Source organism: Neopsephotus bourkii, unplaced genomic scaffold (genome assembly GCF_033783945.1).
Source record: "Neopsephotus bourkii isolate Nb327-2 ecotype Australia unplaced genomic scaffold, CSIRO-AGI_Nbou_v1 NB_230, whole genome shotgun sequence".
Taxonomy (NCBI): Eukaryota; Metazoa; Chordata; class Aves; order Psittaciformes; family Psittacidae; genus Neopsephotus; species Neopsephotus bourkii.
In genome coordinates, this window is record NW_026900740.1 from 831,941 (window position 1) to 851,151 (window position 19,211).

At 43.2% G+C, this 19,211-nt stretch overlaps 3 protein-coding genes across 3 annotated transcripts; 1 reads left to right on the plus strand and 2 right to left on the minus strand.

Annotated features, from left to right (window-relative positions):
- Positions 1-663: 663 nt before the first annotated feature.
- ARPC3 (actin related protein 2/3 complex subunit 3) lies at positions 664-6,291 on the minus strand. The gene is made up of 8 exons (XM_061344504.1): positions 6,284-6,291; positions 5,653-5,863; positions 4,518-4,617; positions 3,402-3,478; positions 3,114-3,182; positions 2,710-2,836; positions 2,094-2,188; positions 664-1,181 (listed from the first exon to the last, which is right to left on the minus strand). Exons 1-8 carry the CDS (start codon positions 6,289-6,291, stop codon positions 1,119-1,121), a joined length of 750 nt encoding a protein of 249 aa, XP_061200488.1. The 3' UTR covers positions 664-1,118.
- Positions 6,292-7,752: 1,461 nt separating this feature from the next.
- GPN3 (GPN-loop GTPase 3) lies at positions 7,753-11,099 on the minus strand. Its single transcript, XM_061344606.1, has 8 exons — positions 10,799-11,099; positions 10,614-10,722; positions 10,354-10,521; positions 10,121-10,245; positions 9,343-9,458; positions 8,668-8,764; positions 8,185-8,313; positions 7,753-7,987 (listed from the first exon to the last, which is right to left on the minus strand). Exons 1-8 carry the CDS (start codon positions 10,844-10,846, stop codon positions 7,925-7,927), a joined length of 855 nt encoding a protein of 284 aa, XP_061200590.1. The 5' UTR covers positions 10,847-11,099; the 3' UTR covers positions 7,753-7,924.
- A 1,094-nt stretch (positions 11,100-12,193) lies between these two features.
- On the plus strand, positions 12,194-18,334 carry DENR (density regulated re-initiation and release factor). Its single transcript, XM_061344608.1, has 7 exons — positions 12,194-12,308; positions 13,117-13,136; positions 13,421-13,505; positions 14,109-14,192; positions 16,223-16,339; positions 17,165-17,304; positions 18,055-18,334. The coding sequence occupies exons 1-7, from the start codon at positions 12,203-12,205 to the stop codon at positions 18,097-18,099; spliced, it is 597 nt and encodes a 198-aa protein (XP_061200592.1). The 5' UTR covers positions 12,194-12,202; the 3' UTR covers positions 18,100-18,334.
- Positions 18,335-19,211: the final 877 nt, after the last annotated feature.

Genomic DNA, 19,211 nt, shown 5'->3' on the forward strand with positions numbered 1-19,211 from the left:
TAAATGTGACTGAGGTCTGAGAGACAGCGAAGCTCCTGCCTTTAAAAACAGGTAGCTGAGGAGAAAGACCCGTCAAAATGTGAATTTCTTCTGGGACACAGCCAGGGGAAACGCCTTACTAGGGCCATTGTTAACTACAAGGCATAGACTGAAAGGAAGGGTGAATCGGAAACTATTTTTTCCCCTTTATTACAAAAAAGAATGTAAAATATGGCTACATTATATATGTAACTGCTACAGCAAATCAAATCAGTGGGAGCTTTCAGTTTGAACATGCTGTCAGTGCTGTCTGACCTCTCAACAGGTCAACATGCCAAGTGGTAAAACAGGCCTAGTGCAAGTGGCAGAAGCGTGTTGGTGCTGTATGGTGACAGTGGAACACCTATTGCCACAAAGGAAAGAGCCAACTCTGAATAAACCAAGCTTGGATGTGTTACCCTTTGAAGGCATTTTAGTACCAAGGAGCACTGCCCTGCGAAGGCAGACCTGCTAAATAACCAGGTATGTTGCCACAAACTACAGCCCCTGTATTAACCCCCCGTTTTCAGTGGGAATGATTCACTCCGACTGACTAGCATTACACAGTAATGATGGTCTTTTCACCAAAAACACCCACCTCTGTTTCGTCAAAGGCCATCCGTAAGACTTAAAGCAGTTACCACATTAATTACAAGCCAAGTTTATTGAAAACAAGGTAAAAACCACTGCACTCGACAACACAGCGTGAGAGGCGTGTTTTCCATGGACATACAGTACTGAGACTCTAGCCAGTAGAGCAATCCCACAGCTCCCCCTACCCCACAGGCAAACCCATTTCTTCTATTAAATACAAGCCCCATTTTAAATGCCAGCTGCAGTCACTGATAATGAAGCAGCTTGGATCTGAAACAGCATGTTAGAAATCACTTATTAAGCACCAGCTTAATATCTGCTTACATTACTTGTTATCTTTTTGTTCCCTTTAATCCCTCATTGACTGGTTTGTGGTGGGGTTTTGTTTTTCTTTTTTTCTTCATAAGCACTTAATTCTTCCTTGGTACAAAATGTATCCAAAACAAAGGCAAAATACCTAAACACCTTGCTGTGACAATGTTTAATGTTGTTGATACTTTGCCTCTTCACTGCCCAGGACCTGACAGACTCTTGTTCATGAACTGTCTCTTCACAAAGCAGATCCACCACTGCAGAAGGAAGCACAAAGTCAGGCAATACCCAAAAGTGCTTCCCAGGTGATATAAAAGTATTCAACCTCTGCCAAGCAACAAATGTTAAGGCTCCAATTTTGCACATACAGTTTTCTACACTGGTTTCTACTGGAATTCAGGTGAATGAGAGAACAGGAATAGACTCAATGAATTTGTAATGCAGGGAGTTGGAACTAGATTACCATTAAGGTCCCTTCCAACCCAAACCATTCTATGATTCAATAATATAGAATATTATATATAGAAATCTGTAATATCTATAACATATAATACCTATAGAATATATATTATATAATATAGGGCTCTGAATTAAAGCAGGACATTCTACTTTAGCTTATTTCTATTATTTTAATTTTGCTGTCTATTCCAATATAATTATGAAGGGATGCATCAGAAAGCTATGCCTTTGAAACTAAATTAGCCCAAATAATTTCAATACTAAATGCAGTCACATTTGCACATGAAACGTATGAACAGTCAAGAGGACATTCATTGATTAGCTATTTGTTTTTAATCTGGATATAAGACAAAAGAGTCTGCTTCAAAGAAGCTTTCAAATCAGCACTGCCTGGAAGATGAACAGCATCATTCCTGCCTGTGGATTTCCATTTGAAAACCTCGCCAAGAGCAGATGTGCAATACTTTGAAGAGTCAAACCAGACACCACTTATTACAGCCTCCTTTTTAAAGTAATCCAAATTGGCATTCAGTGTCTTGCTGCATTACAGATTACACTCATTGATAACTTGCAGCCTGCTATTTCACTAACCTTGTAAAAGCCGGGAAGCTTGTGCCAAAGTTATCCACACCTGATCCCTCCCCCATGATCTCACTTCTCTCCACAGCAAACCTCTCATTAGATCTGTGATGATCACATTAAACTCTTACCTTACTGGGCTTGTCACTCTGAGGATCAAATACTTTCTCACAAAGGCGAAGACCAGTTTCTTGCCTCAGCTGCTGCAGGTAGGCCCTCATCACCTCTGAAACACAGCACAGGAAAAAACAGTGGAAACTGAGGCAGCACTGAATCAGACTGAACTGAACAGAGAAACAGCTATCACTGCTTACAGCAGGAAGTGAGTTTTCACATCACTCATCAGCTGGCTGAGTTGGTTTGCTCAATTTACACCCATACCTGGAATTTTTATGTTATTTCTATTTTAAGGATCATACAAACTGTTTTCTTCTCTCAGTTACCTTTGCTCATTGTGGGCTTCCTATTCTGCTGGTGCAGCAGTTGACTTGGCCTCCATTACAGGGTTTATCTAATGATTAATGCTGATGCAAAAGGCAGACTCAGATCCCTATTTGTTCTGTCAGATCTATGGATCCAGGGAAACCACTGCCCCCCTCAGGTCAGAAAATAGCTCTGCTCCCCTCGTAAGAACTGCAGATTTAGAACATGCAGTTTTAACAGTAGTATTTCTTATTTCAGTCACAAAAATGCAGCTGGTAAAGTAAGAGCCCAAGGAAGCCTTTGGGGATGCTGGATTAGCCTTACCTTCCTCCTGCTTGTTGGCAGGTTTGGCGTAAATGGCATTAAGTGGAAAGCCAGGTTCCCCGGGGATTGGGAAGTTAGTGATTCCCAGTGTGTACATCTCTTTCTCTCCTTGGCCTTTGGAGTTACACTGGAAGAACCAGGCACACAATGGATTAACAGTTACAAACAACAGCTGATGTAGTGATAGCACTGTCTGTTTTACCTGTAACACATAAAAACTCATCAGGAAGAACACAATGTTTCTTTGGAGATCCACAGACTTGGAGAATCAGTGGCTTTGACAATAGGGAGTGGGGTCAACAGGATTATTTGTGCCACTGGGAAGAGAATATCAGCAAATCCTTTCCCATGTGTCCCCAGAACAGACTCAGTTTTCCTCCTGCACAGAAATTCACTTTTCTTACCTTTTGCAGCTTTTTCAAGCACTCAGAAATGTAGAGGGTTACATAGATCAGTGTTCTATCAGCCTCGTTCTGCAGAGCAAGAGCAAGCAACAGGAATGAGTTTAAGCCATTCTGGCCTACAATTTCCCCATGAGAGGGAAATGCAATTCATGGCATTTACCCAGCTTTAATTAAGTGGGAGGAAGGGAATTTATTGTTATCTAATAGAACTATTTCATTGAAAATAAAAATATTCACAGCACCAACCCACCAAAGAACATCCATATGCAAAGTGTGTTTAAGAATTACCTTAATTTCATAATTTTTGAAGAAAACGTTAGCTTTGAAGTAGTAGATGGCTTCATCTATAATATCTGTGTCCTTAGCTAGCAAAAAGAAATACAGAGTTAAACAATGCACCGTTACAGTACATTTGGTCATAACTTTTACTCACTGAAATACATAAATAAGGATTATTGCAAAAGCAAAACCTTGGTATTCACAAAAAGCAGAAGCCAGAAAGCAGTTGTTGCTGTGTGAAACACCAGGGAGCTCAGACTGTTAACACTTAAGGTTCCTTGTCTTAGCAGGAGTTTGAACTCCTTTCTTCTCCCCCCCACCCCCTGCTATGATTTCTCACTTCACAAATGGCAGTGTTTCAGCAGCTCCCCACTTTTCTACCAGTTGAATAACTCACCAGAGCTTTAACAGCATAAAAGTCTTGCCAGGACACAAAAATGGTTTTAGATAAAGATCACATAAATTTCATTGTCCTTTTCAAAACTAAAGGTGAGGAGCAGAACACAGTTCTGGATGCCAACCACCAACTGCTTAAATTCAGTATTTCCTTTATATTTCCTTTCCCAAATTGAACCACCACATTAATGGGGAATAGCTACTTAATGTGCTGAAGGGGAATCCTGACCAGGCTGCCTTTGGACCCTGTTGGGATGCCTGTAACTTCATCTCAATTTTACCCTAAAGTGCTGCCTAACCTACTCTTGCCCTTCAGAGCAGCCGAGTGTCTTCAGCCCCAGACCCAAAGCCCAAGTTCTCTGTAGCTAAACCTCCACTTCCTCTGACAGCAGACGGTTCACACTACCACGTCCTCCTCAAAACTTACTGATGAGCACAAGAGGAAGCACAAGAATAGTAACCGTAGGCTTTACTGAAGCAATTGATTTAGCTGGAGCGTATTTCTCTGTGTGTAACTGTTTTCTATGATTTGAGCAACTTAAGTATTTGAAAACTTTTCTTCCTTCTCTATAAAGTGCAGTTTGTAGAAATATAAACTAGAAATAGCACTCCATTTCCAATCAACCCATGGATCCTCTCTCCATCCCTGCTAGTGCTGGCTTGGAGCAAACTGAGAGATGATGATAAGTTATATACAGGCAGTGATTTCAGAGGTTATTATAAACTTACTTTCCCGAGGTGCTGGGCCTTTGAACTGGCTTCTGATGGGTAACAGTGCCATGTTCCCAACTAACTTGGTGTCCGAGTCCATTAAAGTGGAGTGGTAAGCCTAGAGATGGCAGGAACAGATGGTTATTAACACTGCTGAAAATAGACATTTCCATGTCTGATCATGTGTATCCCGTGTCTTCATCAAACAGGAGTGAGTCTAGTTTGTTGGTGATGCTTCCAGTAATTTTTCCTTGCACAAACAACGTCTGTTTTCTCTCGCTCAGATCTCAGTACCATTCTGGTGAAGACCACGGAAGCATCATCACTGGCACCACTTCTGATCACAGTGGAGTGAGACAGGATAAAACAGGTACGAGGAGGCTGCCAGACCCCATTCTGCACAGCACTAAGGGAGCAGCAGCCCTGTTCTCCTGCCTCAGTTATGGGGCCATGCATAGTTCATTGAAAGTTAGTTGGCCATTAAATATGACTGTATTTTATTTGCATGTCTAGCTAATAATATTAGATAATAATAAATAAAGTGAGGCTTAACACGTACCCACACAGCCAAAAACCAGACCCTTCTGTGCACTGTAAAACTGGTTTAAGTGGAAAAAAAAAAAAAGACAAAACCCTTTCTGCATGTGACAGATTCTCGCTGGAAAACCGATTTTTAACCACTGATGAGTCCAGCTTTGGGCACTTTCCAAGCATTCCCACCGAGAAGCCTTCACCTCCTCACAGCCTGTGTTTTGTGTGGGGAGAAGGGGATGCAGCCAGGGGCGTGTGTGTGAAAGCAGCATCCCCTAGCAGAAAGAAGGGTGTGAACAACACCAGAGCACAGCGCTGCTTTTGCCACCCTCTTCCTGGCTGCAACCGGGGGATCCCTGGCAATAGGAGGAAGAGGAGGAGGAAGAGGGCGTCGCCCTTGCAGCAGCCTCCCATAAGCAGCAATTCCCCTCTTTCACTGGGATTCCTTATAGCCCCTTTGGTACCCTAGCAGCTGCCCAAGGCCGGCAGAGCCCCTGTCCCAGCCCTGGGGGGAGCGTTCTCACCCCCCCACCCCCCGGCCCGGCCCCACCGCCCTGGCCGCTGCCCTCCCCTCTCCCCGCCGCCACGGGCAGGTTAAGGGCCGGGTGCGAAGCCCCCTCACCGGCATCTCGAAGGGCAGGACGCAGGTCAGCGGGGCCGGGCAAGGGGAAAAGCAGAGAGGAGCTGGCAGGAAAGCTTCCTCCTCTGCCTGCGCTGCAGGAAATGAGGCAGCAGAGGCGGTGCGAGGAGGGGAAGCCGGAGCAGAGGCCTGCGGCGTGCACCGCCCCGAGAGGCACCGCTCCTGTGAGAGCTTTGCAAGCACGGCGAAGGTGCTCGGAAGCGCAACCAGAGGGGGACTTGGTTGTTTTTTCGTTCTCCATGGAATTTCCCCCTTCCTTAGCCTTTGCTGTGGCCAGCACTGCAAGTAACCCCTCCTTATCGTTCCCCATGCCACGCTTTTTTTTCTCCAGCCACCCTAGCATATTCCTTCCTTGCTGGAAGAGGTGAGCTCCTGTCCCCGGCAAGGGTCAGTGCTTGACAAGAGTGCAGGAGAGGATGCTTTGCTTGCAACTGGTTTTCTTTCCTGTGCATTTGCAGCACTCCTGGGCATTGCGTGCTCTGCCCTAATATGCAGCAGCCACAGCCAGCTGCTGGGCACTCGGTGTAAAGAAGTACAGAGTGGGGCCAAACACATTGCGTTTGGTGGGATGCAGTATTTTAAGGTGCACGCTCCTGTTACTATCAAGCCATACCATCCCATATGACCCAGTATGTTGAATTTGTCCCCGGTAAATGACTCATGGCATGATTCAGGAAGAAAAACGTGGGAGATTTGGAAGTGCATCAAGGTAATCTAACTGCAGGGCTGGGGTTTGTCCTTTTGACGTGTCACAGGCATCACTTGTCCTGAAGAAGCACCAGTCTGGAGGTGAGGGAAGCCACCAAAGGTTTCCCAACGTTTGCATCGTTTAATTCAGCCAAATCTGATCCTGCCATGAGTAATGTGATGAGCCTCTGAAGAGCTGATGTTTTTTACACAGCTCTTCCTGGTGACTGCAATGGCTATCTTGAAACTGAACTCTCAGTGTTCACTAATTGTGCTGGGAGTAAGGCTTTAGAAATGCCAAGTATCACAAGGCTGGCAATTTTTGCAAACCTGGCTTTTAAAGACAATTTTAATAGCTCTTAGGTGACATCTTATTTCACAGTTTTGCGTTGTTCCCATTTAAAAGACTTCATACAATCATCCGTGACCTCCACATAAGGATGCAGGGAAGCTCTTTTCTCTAGATATGCAGCATTTGCTGATCTGTTGAACCTCCCTTCCTGTTTTGACTGTGCAGATGCTTATTTCAAAAATAAACACCATAGCAGCATAACCATTTAATCATTTACTTAGACATAAAGAACAACCCTACTGATGAGTAAGAAGAAAAATTACACCTTCTGGACTACAAGCAAGAAACTACAGAACTAAACTCTGTACCAAGTCACCATCACAGCCCAGGCTTAGGTAAGTGAAGTTGTCTTCAAGTATTTAATCCCTGATTTGGTTTCCGTTAAGGGGTGTCCTTGCTCTCAGACATCTGTGGACTGTTCCTACAAAATGACACCAGTTATTCTAGTGAAATACTTGGCTGTGGATATCTTGTGAGGATGGGGTTAATTTCTAATACATGGACTATATATGGATGACATTCACTGATGTTAAGCATTTCACAGTTTAGAATATTTGTTGCTGAACTCTGTTACAATTGTGCTAGTTAACATGACTGCACAAGACCATCACCAAGTTCTTGTTTCAAGTGTTGCACTGTGCTTAGGCTGTTATTGATGTATAAACCACTTAAAGCCATGCGTAAGTTATAAAGAAAACAGCCTTAAGAAAGCTTAAAATCTGGGCTTTTCCAAAGTGAATGTAAAACACTCATCTTCCTCAAGAGGCTGGGAGACAACTATTTACCAGATGCCCCTCTGAAGCTGCCAGTCAGCTCTTTGCCTAACTCAGGTTCAGTTACCAAGTACAATTCTTTCTCTCATTGTAATGAAACTAACTACTTGCTTATCTCCAGTACTATTTATTACAACCTACTGATATTCAGTATTACCCCTTTTGCAGATAATTAAGATTGTTTTCAAGCATTCCTATGCTTAAATGAGATACATCAATATGTGAGGACCTTGTATAGCCCATGCGTTTTATAACACACACACACATAAGAATAAAAATTATTTATTAAAATAGTTACAAGGGCATATAACTCACTCTTCATTATAAATAGTAGTTATCTTACAGATAAAACATTGCGTATGTTTGTGTAGGAGTGGATTTTCTTTTTCACTTTTTAACACAAACAAGGTATTTTCTCCTCCCATATTTGAACATTCAGTTTTTACTCATCCACATGATCTTGAAAGTATTCATCCACAAGAGCAGATTTATCTTCTTCACATTCCTGCCAAAAAAAAAACCAGAAAAGGTAAAACCTGACTTTTCCCCTCATGGCTGCTGCACCTAAGAAACCTTAGTGATCTTAACGGTCCCTTCTGACCTTTCAAGCTTAAAAGACAATACTAATAAGTGTATAACAACTTATATTATGGATTCTTTTTAAGGACCCATAATATCACCTTCTCATCAGAAGTACTTTACCTTTGGTTCTTTAAATTCAAGATCTTCTCCGTACTGAATGGTAAAGTCTATGTGCTGCAGGACTATGTTTATGCTTTCCTCATCAGAGCGATCAAAAGGGAGAAATCGAACCATACCATAGTCATCAATCTAGAGAAGGGATTCAAAGGATGTTAGTAAGAAAATGCAGCGAGTTCTCACTCGCAGTACTCTAAGCTACCTCCTTAAATCACACTTAGATCTTCCTTGTCTGAAAAATCTAATAATATAATCTGAAAAAAATAATGAGTTAAAATAGGCAAAAAGTAAAATCCTCAAGTGCCTGAGAGTGTTTCCAATCCTGTCTTTGTAACAGTCTGGTAGGTAAATACATATTTTTGGGGCGGGGAGAATGATTACAGAACATACAGTATCAGTAACAGCAATGAAGTCAGCAACCACACAGTATGGTTTATATATACAGGACTGAATTTAAAGGTACCAGTTAAAAAGCAATATACCCACCAATCCACATATGGATTTAGTCAGCTTTTTAAACATTTTGCTTTTCAACATATTTGTAGAATCTTCAATCATAGAATACATATCTGGATCCAAGTACCTGGGAGAAACAAAGTCATTGTTAACATGGGGATAATCCTTGGCCACAGAGCAAATGAGTCATTGTGCTTTTATATAGCTGCCAAAAACATTTGCGATCAGAACTTAAAATGTTTAAAAACAGTTTCTGTAGGTATCTGAATATCTCACAAATGTAAAATAACACATAAGTAATTCAGTATAGTCAGTATCAAAACCCTGATATGATCAGCTCTGGTTTAGGTTTCGAAGTACAGCAGCCTGCAATGTGATTCGAAATAAGTTATTCAAGATAATTAGTTACAGAAAAATCCAGAGATAAGTACAAACATGGGGCTAGCTTTTTGATTCTGATAAACTGTAAGCATCCTACCCAGACATTTAAAGCCTATGTTTGATATCAAACAAATGCATCATAGAATCATAGAATAGTTAGGGTTAAAAAAGACCTTAAGATCATCTAGTTTCAACCCCCCTGCCACGGGCAGGGCATCTCCCATTCCAAAAGAGTATGTTTTAACTGTGGGAAGAATGAGACTGAATTTTCAATGGAGCTTGCCTCCTCATATTACACGATAAAAGTAGTTTTTTGGAACTTACTTTTCTATTTCCTTTTTGGCTTTCTTGCTCAGCAAATCCATTTTGGTCATAATGTTAATCTGTGGAATCTCTAAAGATATCATTGCACTGAGAGCTGCCAGAATTCCAGAGATAAACTGAAGGAGTACAGAAATGATGTAGTTAAGCACAGAAAAACACACCACCAATACACAGACACTCAACCACAGACCAAGTCTAGCTAATGAATACATGAAACTTGGATGCAAGCCATGTGAGGAATTATTCTCTGCTGGGAAAGGGAGGTGCTGAGTATCCCATCTGCCATCAAATCTGGATCTGCTACTAAAAAGGGCATTAAAGAAAACCCAAAGCCCACCTCTGGATTCTCACTGCTAGATGGGAAAGCAGGCTGTTCTCCCTCCAGATATGAGGAAGCTCTCATGGAACGACAGGAGAATTTTGGTTGGGACTTCTAGAGGCTATTTTGTTCATACAGCTAAAAGCAGAGGCAACTTCCAAGTCAGATCAGGTTGCTCAGGGGTTTTGCGTGGTCAAGGCTTGAGTAGCTCCATGAACATTCACTACACAGTCCCTCCGTGCTCTGTTCCAGACTGACCATTCTCATAGCACAGATTTGCTTTACATCCAACTGGAATTTTCTTTGTTGTGACCTGTGTCTGAGGTAACTGAAGAAAGCAATCACATCTCCCCCAGCTTAGCATTCTTCCCTCTGGACTAAACAAACTCCATTCTGAAATTACTCAGATTCTTTGTTCATTCTCAATATGAACTTTTACAACGGATTTCAAACGGATACCTTAAAAGATTCCACCATAAATTGAGAATCCACCAGAAAAACTCCACAGACACGGAATTCCCATTGCTGGAGCTGCTCCACCAGCTGTTTCATCACTGGCAGATGTGTGTAGAGCTCGATCTGACCTGGAGCACATGCAGAACATCAGGTACGCAGGGATGTGAAGCCAGGAGGAACAGTACTACACTGTAGTAGTGCATATGAAGGACACCAGAACGCTGATGCCTGCTTACCTGGGCAGTCAAACAGCACATAGTCATCCTCCACGTGCCCGAGGCTTTCCTCCAGCCAGTTGAAGTTATTGGCGAAGTATTCCATGCAGAACACGAGGCCGCCGTTGGGTCCGAACCGTAGGGAATCATCCTCCATCACATCATCCACCTCTATTAACTCGCGGATGTCTACAACAACACGCACGCACGGCGGACTCAGCTCGTTCGCTCGCCGCGGTGCCCGGTACCGGCCTCCCGCCGCCTCCGTCCGCGCTCCCTACCTGCCGTGACCGGGTAGCTGAAGAGCTCCGCCGCCGGGTCCAGGTTCACCACCTGCACGGCGCGGCCCAGCGCCTCGCAGTGCTGCACCATGGTGGAGCAGTACGTGCTCTGCAAGGTACACAACCGCTGTCACGGACCGACCGCGCCGCTATCACCTCCCCGCAGCCGCCCGTCCCCCGCTCACCTTCCCGCTGCCCGCCGGGCCCATCACCAGCTGCGCGTACCGGGGCATGGCGGCGGCAGCAGTGGGCGAGCCGCGGCGGCGGCAAATGTCCGCTCCAGCGCGCCGTAGCTCGCGCGATCCCGTACCGCTTGGGACCGGGGCGGCCCCGCCCCCCTACGGCGAGCCGGCGGGCTCAAGCCACGCCCCGTCGCTCTCGCGAGACGGCGGCGGCGCTGTGGAGGGCGCACGTGCGGCGCGGGGTGTGGGACCCACCGGAGGAGGACGAGGAGGAGCAGCCGCCGCCGCCGCGGCCTGAGGGGCCTCCCGGGTAACGCCGCCGCCGCTGCCCCGGGGCTTCCCTCCCCTTCGTCCCGGTGCCGAGCGGCCTTTCCCCGCCGGCTGCCAGCATCCTTCCCTCCGCTCCGCACCCTCCCTGTTCCCCGGTGCTGCGGCTCTGCCCGCCCTCCCTGTGATCCCCTTCGTCTCTGGTACCTCAGCGTCCTCCGTTCCCTCAGCTCTGCCCCCACCTCACCATGTCTGTGATCCCATTTGTCTGGCACACCAGCACCCTTCTCCCCGACCTCCCCTCACTTTTATCCCCTTCGTCCCTCATTTGGAATCTCCATGGGTCCTCCCAGCATCTTTCCCCTCATTACGACCGTCTGTTGCCTTTCCCTGTGGCCTCCCTATCCCACCTATCCCAGCTATTTCCCCATAGCTCTCTTCAAAACCCAGGCACAGCTTGCGCGACAGCTTGGCTCCGAGGCTTCCACACATATATCCTGCCTGCTCCCAGTGATCCTGGGGCAGTTGCACATTGCAAACCCCTCTCCTGTTGGCCCTCATCTTCTAAACCCCTTGCCTGTAAAAGTGTGCATGCAAACCACTATTAAATATACCAGTTGGTTGAGTTTCGTTCGCATGTTTTGTGGTGTTGGGGTTTTTCTTTGCCCAAACCTGTCCTAGGATTAGATTGTAACTCTTCAGGTACAGGTTTAAATGACCCCTGTTCTTTGCCACTGTACTGGCAGTACCTTCCCCCCTCCCCCAGAGTCCCTGCTGTTTATATACCACTGATTTAACGTGATACTTCACATCTTAACTCAGTGTGTTCTGTAATTCCATGTGGTGTTCTCGCAGATCTTTCTAAATTTCACACTTTTGTGGCGCTTTGGGTTTCCCCCCCCCTTATGTGCTAAAATTCCATGCTGTTTGTTATCTTTTGCAGCCTTTTCCCACGTATTTTTTTATTATGTCTTGACTCCTGTTTTTTCCTCCCTGATTTCTGCTCCTCTTAGTATTGTACTTGTTTTCTCTGGGACCTGTCAGTCTCTGGGGTTCTTCTTAATCTGGGAAAGATGTGAATAACTCTAACCCAGAACTTAGGTCCTGCTTTATTTGGTTTGTGACCTCCAGGCGTGTGCCATGGCCACGGATGTAGCTGAGCCTGTGGTCCCTGACTGCAGAGGAGACATAAGGAGCGGTGCCAGGTCAGATGGCGACTACCCCCTTCGGGTTCTCTACTGCGGAGGCAAGTGCTCAAGGATCAGTTGTCTGTGATTCTGACAATGTGCTGTTTGTGAGGGCAGCCTAGTAGAAACAGTGAGAGCATCAGAGATCCTCTCTTGGTCAGCTTTTATTGAGAAGCCAGACCATGGTTGGCTTGAGCTTTCTGACTGTCTTTCAGCAGTTCTGGGGTCTGAGAGATGGAGGTTACAAGCAGCTTTCTATGCATAAAAGAAGTGTGAGTTGTGCTCAGATTGTGACCTGTTGAACAGAGATCTCTTCCTGCAGAAAGCCAGTAAAGCCTTTAGCACAGAAAACACCTTTAAGCATTAGTAGGACAGTAAGCAATAAAGTTAAGAGTTCATGAAAGTAATTGCTGCACTGTGTTTAGAATTATTCTTTACTCATTATATTTGTAGTTATGTGGATGAAAGTATGGTTTTTAGATAAGGATGTTATGTTCCTTTGGGCTTGAATGCAGTTGCAGGGGGTTAGGAAAGAATCCCTGTGCTGCTTGAAAGTCGGGAGGGTTGGACTGGGTTTGTGCTGGGGCCAAATCCCTCTTCTGGACACTGACAGCTCTTGGTATAAGGAAAGCCAATCAAATCACATGGTAATTTACTGGGAATATGTTTTGCCAGGTAGAACTGGTGTTTCTTTCTGTAGCCTTTCCCAAAGCTGTAGGCACCTCCTGTAAAGTACTACTGAGTCAATGTCTGGTTATAACCATAAGTTATAAGAAGTCACCCCTAACTTTAAAATGCCTTTTTGAATTTAACACTGAATGGAGAAGTTATTTTTGTAATCTATTTTTTTCTCCCTTCTTTCTCCAGTCTGTTCATTGCCAACAGAGGTGAGTTAATGTTATTGTTGTCCAAGTTTCTTCTCTGTGTCTTATGATTTCTGAGAATGAGGATTCTTTCTGATCTTTTCTGCTTTTTCTGAAGTGTGGCAGTTCTGTGCTTCACCCCTGTCATCTTTAGCATGACGTGAGGTTTCCTGTGTGCTAGTGAAGTGTTTGTATTTAGTCATCTTAAGGAGGAATGGCTGAGCTGAATAGCCAGCATACTGTGCTGTATTTGTGATGTATTTTGTAGTTATTCTGGTAGCAACATTCATGTGAACTTTCTTCTCCAGTACTGCGAATACATGCCCGATGTGACTAAATGCAGACAATGGTTAGAAAAGAATTTTCCAGATGAGTTTGCAAAACTCACAGTAGGTAAGAATCTTCTGTTTTCTGACTGATCTGTACCCTCAGATGTATTGAGAAATCTCTGGGCAATTCTCATCTTTTTCCTTTTCCCACTGTATCAAGTATGAAAGTTAATAATTTTCTTAAGAGCCTACCATGCTTTTGGATGCTGTGAAAACCTGTTTGATAATGTCAGAAAACACTGAGTAAACAGTGTGCAATTTCAGTAGTAATGTTTGAGCTTTCTTAAGGTTCCTCCTGTAACCAGTCAGCCATGCAGTTGTTTCCCATCAGAGTTTTATGTCTGTGCAGTGTCTGTGGATGGCTGGAGGAAAGTCATTAATAAGAGGGAACTTGCAGATTTGCATTTGGAATTTCAGTATTAACTGTAAATAATTTCTGTATCTCTGTTGGAATGATGTGAAGAGACTGTATTGAAGCTGTAACTGTACCTTTGAGCTAAGGCTTTTCTGAAGTCTGATTTGCATGAGTACTGTAATAAAGATGTAACACACACCAGTCAGGGGGCTGCTGCACAAAATATCACTGTACCTGTTCTGTAAGGCTGTGGTGGTCTGACCCCTGCCTTTGTTCTCTTTCTTCTCCCTGCTCCTTTCTGATGTATTTCAGAAAATTCCCCTAAGCAGGAAGCTGGGGTTGGAGAAGGCCAAGGAACTGCGGGGGAAGAAGAAGAGAAGAAGAAGCAAAAGAGAGGCAAGGTCTAAATAGTTGATTGCGGTACTGATTCATAAGCAGTTTGGGGCATCCCTTTCTCACCCCCTGGTGTGGACTCTGGCACAGATTCCCTGTGTTTTGGTTGTTAGCTGTGCTTTGACTTTACACAGAAGACACCAAGTATTTTTCTTCCAGTGATAACAGAGTTATTGCAGTGATAGATGCTGATGGAAGAAGTGGATAGGAGTAATAGCAAGTGAAAGATGACTTGCATCATGTGTCTTATTGTTCTGTTGCACTTGCTCAGGGAGCAATTCTTCTCAACCTAGAATCAGCTGGCAAGCTTCCCAGAATAGTTGTTTCTGCCCGTTTAACAACCGTTTATAGGTTCCTGGCAGAGTAGAACAAAGATTGCTTTCCTCTGTTCATGCCTCATGACACTGCTTTTGCCTTTCTAACATCCACCCCTCCTCTGTGTTCAAGTAACAGGATTTGGTTTTATGCTTTTAATACTACCACCTATGACTTTGTTAACAGCTGTGTCTCTTCCTAGCAATACTAATGAAAAACATCTTCAAAAAACAAATTTGGAAGATACATATGAAATAATCTAAACACATTTATCTTTTATCATTGGAGTTCTTTCTGTTTAATTAATTAACATACTTTCCACTCTAAATCCAAATGTTGAGGTTGTTAATATGCATTTATCTGTGGAGTGCCAGTTGTGTCTGTAGTGCTTCATAAATTATGGTTAATAGCCCAGTGAAGTTCAGATTTTAAGCCACATCTCACTGCAGATGTTTTATTTTGGTGGCTTGGTAACCAGTTGTGTTTATTTTGTCAGTAAGCTATGTGGGGTAACAACAGTGATTTACATTCTGTAACTTGGATGCTTTTCCTGGAGACTTCAGGACATTTTATTTCCCATTAATTTAGTGGGTGAGGCGGTATGGTTAGACTTCTGTCTGGCTTTTGGTTCTAAACTAATAGTGTTTAAAATATTTAGGGATTTTTCTCCTAGGATGAAAAGTTTAATGAAAATTTATGCTTTGGTGCTAACTACAGTGGTATAAAATTGACTGTAAGAGAGAGGGTGAGGAGAAACAAGCAAAAACTTAATTAAGACACTGCAGAAATTTGCTGAAGACATTTTAAGACAGAAATTTACTGTCTTAAATTATATCATTTTATAGTAATGTGGAGTTGAAAGTGCTGTATGTTAGAAAAAGAACTGGTCACAAGGGGTTAGTTTGCTTGTCATAAATTCTTTATGTTTTTGTGCTGAGAAGGCTCAAGGACATGAAACTCTGGTTACCCTGAAGTAACTTGATGAGTGTATACACAGTTAAGAGATCTTAATCTGATTTAAGAATCTTAATGAGTGGAATAGAACTTTTGCATGCTTTACTCAGACTAATAAGCACCTGATAACGTGAAGTGTTCGCTTAGGTTGGCCTACACACAGACAGTAAGAAAGCTACTAAATCGTGTGGCATTTTGGCAGTCAACTACTGTAGCTGGCTTCTGTTTCAGAGGCAGGGTGTTTTGTGGTAGCTCTCATATAGATACATGGCTCATGCTGGAATCCTGCACGGGTATCTGCTGTTTAACCCAGTGGCCTTAGCAAGCACATCCTCATGTAGGTGGGCATGTGTAAATTGCTTTGCCTTGGACACAAAACCCTAGGGATGTTAAACTCATGAAAAACATTAAAGTAACAATTTCTTCCTTGGATTACAACCAAAGAATTATTCCTGAAGAGGGGTTAAATGTAGACCAAATGCAAAGATTAGCAAAGTGCAGGGAAAACCCCTCTTTCAGTAATTGCAGTGGGGTTCTGCTGTGCAAGCTGTACTTGAACACACATTTGACATGCATTTATTGTTATATGGGACCTTTCCTAGATAATAATTAAAAAACCTTAATGTGAGACAATGTGCAAAATGTATTTTTGTTTACCAACACAGATGTGAGAGAATGGTGTCTTTGTTTATAGGGGTGACATCTCATCTTACATGCTCTTTAATGAAGTATGACATCATGTAACCTTATACTCTGTTTTAAAGGTGGAAGGGGTCAGATAAAACAGAAGAAGAAGACTGTACCACAGAAAGTTACGATAGCTAAAATTCCTAGAGCAAAGAAAAAATATGTCACAAGAGTATGTGGCCTTGCAACGTTTGGTGAGTTGACTTCTGCAACGTGATATCAGTTGGATTTAGATGTGCTTGCCATTAACATCATCATGGTATTTCTTCTGGTTGTATTACATTGGGTGATCCACTTCCACCTGAGTCCCAGGGTACTTTTAACAGTTCTAAACGTGCAGTGACTTTTCTTAGGGATAAATTATTAATGTCCATATTTCCATGGTATTTTCAAACAAATAGGCTTGTGGGGGTTTTAGCACATTTTGATGTTTAACCCAACAGCCACTTGGTTTTATAACAGCATCTTACTTCACACTTTGATCACAAATTCTGTTAAAAAGGTAGGTTTTAACCTTGGTTGTATTAAGAAGACACGTTGCGTATTTCCTGCATGAGAGTAGCAATCGATTTTCTTGAGGGATCAGTAACACACACTGGCTTGGTGTGAACTGGGAATGAATCTTTGTACTTGGAAACCAGTCTCAGAAATCACTGGGGTGTGTTTCTGAGAAGAACATACTGAAGCACTTCTGGGGAAAAACTTGTTCAATAATTATGAGGTCACTCAGAACTGGAGGTGCTTTCTAAACAGTTCTTTGCTTTTCTAGAGAGCGCACACAGCCTTGACCTGCCTCAGCAGAGGACATTCAGTGATTTTTACCTTGAATAGTTTACTAGATTTGTGGAGTCAGTTGCTTGTATGTCAACAACAGACTTTAGCTTTCAGTGGAAACTGTAGGAAAGCTTTGGCTGTAAATTGCCACTGGTTTTTAAACAGTTAAGGTTTTGGTTTTAAACTTGAGAAAAATACCTTTATGGCAATGACTGTACTGAAACTGCCCATTTTCCCATCAACAGAAATTGATCTTAAGGAAGCACAAAGGTTTTTTGCTCAGAAATTTTCCTGCGGTGCCTCAGTAACAGGAGAAGACGAGATCATCATTCAGGGCGATTTTACAGATGACATTATTGATGTAATCCAGGAGAAGTGGCCTGAGGTAACAAACCCTTTCTTCTGTCAGAACTCCAGTTTTCCACAATAGCCTGTGCCTTTCCAATGATGTTGAAAAAGGGTTTATTCTTTAGCAGCACAGATCAGTGTGCATAATTCAAAGAGCAGTTGTTGCCTTCCCACCTGTGAATTGTTAGGTTAAGGAGTGATTAAACTTGAAGTCAAATGTTGTTTCCTTCGTGCAAGGAACAGCAGATCCTTACACATATAGTGCTGTTACTGTAGATAGGACACTGAGAAAGGCATGTCAGGGTAAGTCCAGCTGTCAGATATCTGTGGCTTCTTTGTGACTGTTTCTAAATGGTCAATGCCTGAGTATTCTTACATTGCCACCCTATTTTTAAAAGTCTCTTAAAATAGTCCAGAATTAAACCAACCAAACAAACCCCCACACACTTTTGCCTCAGCAGGAGACATTCATTTGGGGTTGGACTAAAATGTTGATGGTTAAGACGTTTGGTTGTGCTGCTGCCATCACAAGTGTGTGCTTTGACCCTCCCTTGTGCTGTTTCCTGAGTGGAGGAGTTCTTTCTGAAATAACTCTTTAGACCTGTCCTTATTCAGAGTTCCAGAGGCTCAGTATGTCACTCATGTAGAGTTTACAGCAGGGAATCTTGGGTGGTGCTGTATGCTTCTCCCACACTTCATTACATGTACAGTGGTGAATATTGAAGTGAGACATCTAAGAAGATAATAGACTTAATATGCTGAGTTTTGGCCTTTTTTTTTTCCTTAGGTGGATGATGATAGCATTGAAGATCTCGGAGAAGTCAAGAAGTGATAGTGGAAGACTACCTTTATTTAATTATATGGTTAATAAATGATGTAGCCAAAGTGAGGCTTCTAAATCCCTCTGCTCTGCAGTGAAGCTGTGGAGAACCCATATCCTTGGCATTTTCACTGTTCTGTATAGGCTGCTTGGTTATTTCTGTTGTGATACTTGCCAAAGTTCAATTGGGGTTTTATCATGCTTACGCATGAAATAGATCTAAATAAAATTACTGGTCCTCACTGAATGCGGTTTCTGTTTTCTTTACAGCTGCTTTCCTCTAGCAATCTTACAGGAAAATAATAACCTAAGTCATTAGAAGGTTATTTCCACCTGCTGCCCTTTCTGCTGAACTCAAGTGAATAAGGCCTGTGGTAATGTACAGACTCATACTTCTGATTTACCTGCATAAAACCTTAGAAATTGGAATGGGACAAATGTTCTAAAGGTATGTAAGCACTTAAAGGAAAATGACTCCTGAAGTGGTCAGGCAGTTGGACCAAATCATTGTAGGTCTCTGCCAACTGAAGTACTCGGTTAAGTGAAAACACTGAGGAAAATGCAAATACATCTGGAACATTCAACCTGTTATCGTAATTCCAGACGATTTCCTAACCCCACTGGTCTTCAAGGTGAGGGAATTTTAGTGGCCTTCTGTTTTTAGCATACAGCTAGTTCCAGAGCAGTGACTGCTGTTGGTTTCCCAAAGCCTTGCTCACACAGGAGGTGAGATGGGGTGCTGGTTGTACCTCTCTGCTCGCCAGCTGTACAGCTCCACTCTCCTTACTCCCACAAATGGCCTTGGGCATGGATTTGGAGCTTTCTCTTTCACTGCTCTATTTAATAATGTTAAATGCTCCCTGGCAGCAGAGGCCTGGAATAGACATGCTCCTGTTGGAGTGAAAACTAGGTAAGTTGAAACCCAGGAGGGTGATGCGTTGTACACTACCGATAAAGTTCCTTGTTGTGATTCTTGTTTATAAGCCGATAGGTTGAGTTGAGAATGGGGTATCCAAAGAGATGGTGTATCTCTGTAGCTGTTACCTGTGAATCCAGCAGTTCTCGCTGCTCTCCTGTTAACGCTATTACCGACCCTTACAACTCTTCGTCTTCCCAAGCGGGAC

Bases quoted from the DNA above. Each gene is read 5' to 3' on its own strand.
- GPN3 (XM_061344606.1), bottom strand. From the start codon at position 10,846: ATGCCCCGGTACGCGCAGCTGGTGATGGGCCCGGCGGGCAGCGGGAAG. The intron at 10,522-10,613 runs GTAGGGAGCGCG...GTGTTGTTGTAG, and splicing joins CAGCTACCCGGTCACGGCAG to ACATCCGCGAGTTAATAGAG. The intron at 10,246-10,353 runs GTAAGCAGGCAT...CATGTGCTCCAG, and splicing joins TGTGCTGTTTGACTGCCCAG to GTCAGATCGAGCTCTACACA.
- ARPC3 (XM_061344504.1), bottom strand. The intron at 3,479-4,517 runs GTAAGTTTATAA...TCTTTTTGCTAG, and splicing joins AGGCCCAGCACCTCGGGAAA to CTAAGGACACAGATATTATA. The intron at 3,183-3,401 runs GTAATTCTTAAA...CTTGCTCTGCAG, and splicing joins TCAAAAATTATGAAATTAAG to AACGAGGCTGATAGAACACT.
- DENR (XM_061344608.1), top strand. From the start codon at position 12,203: ATGGCCACGGATGTAGCTGAGCCTGTGGTCCCTGACTGCAGAGGAGAC. The intron at 14,193-16,222 runs GCAAGGTCTAAA...TCTGTTTTAAAG, and splicing joins GAAGAAGAAGCAAAAGAGAG to GTGGAAGGGGTCAGATAAAA. The intron at 16,340-17,164 runs GTGAGTTGACTT...TCCCATCAACAG, and splicing joins ATGTGGCCTTGCAACGTTTG to AAATTGATCTTAAGGAAGCA.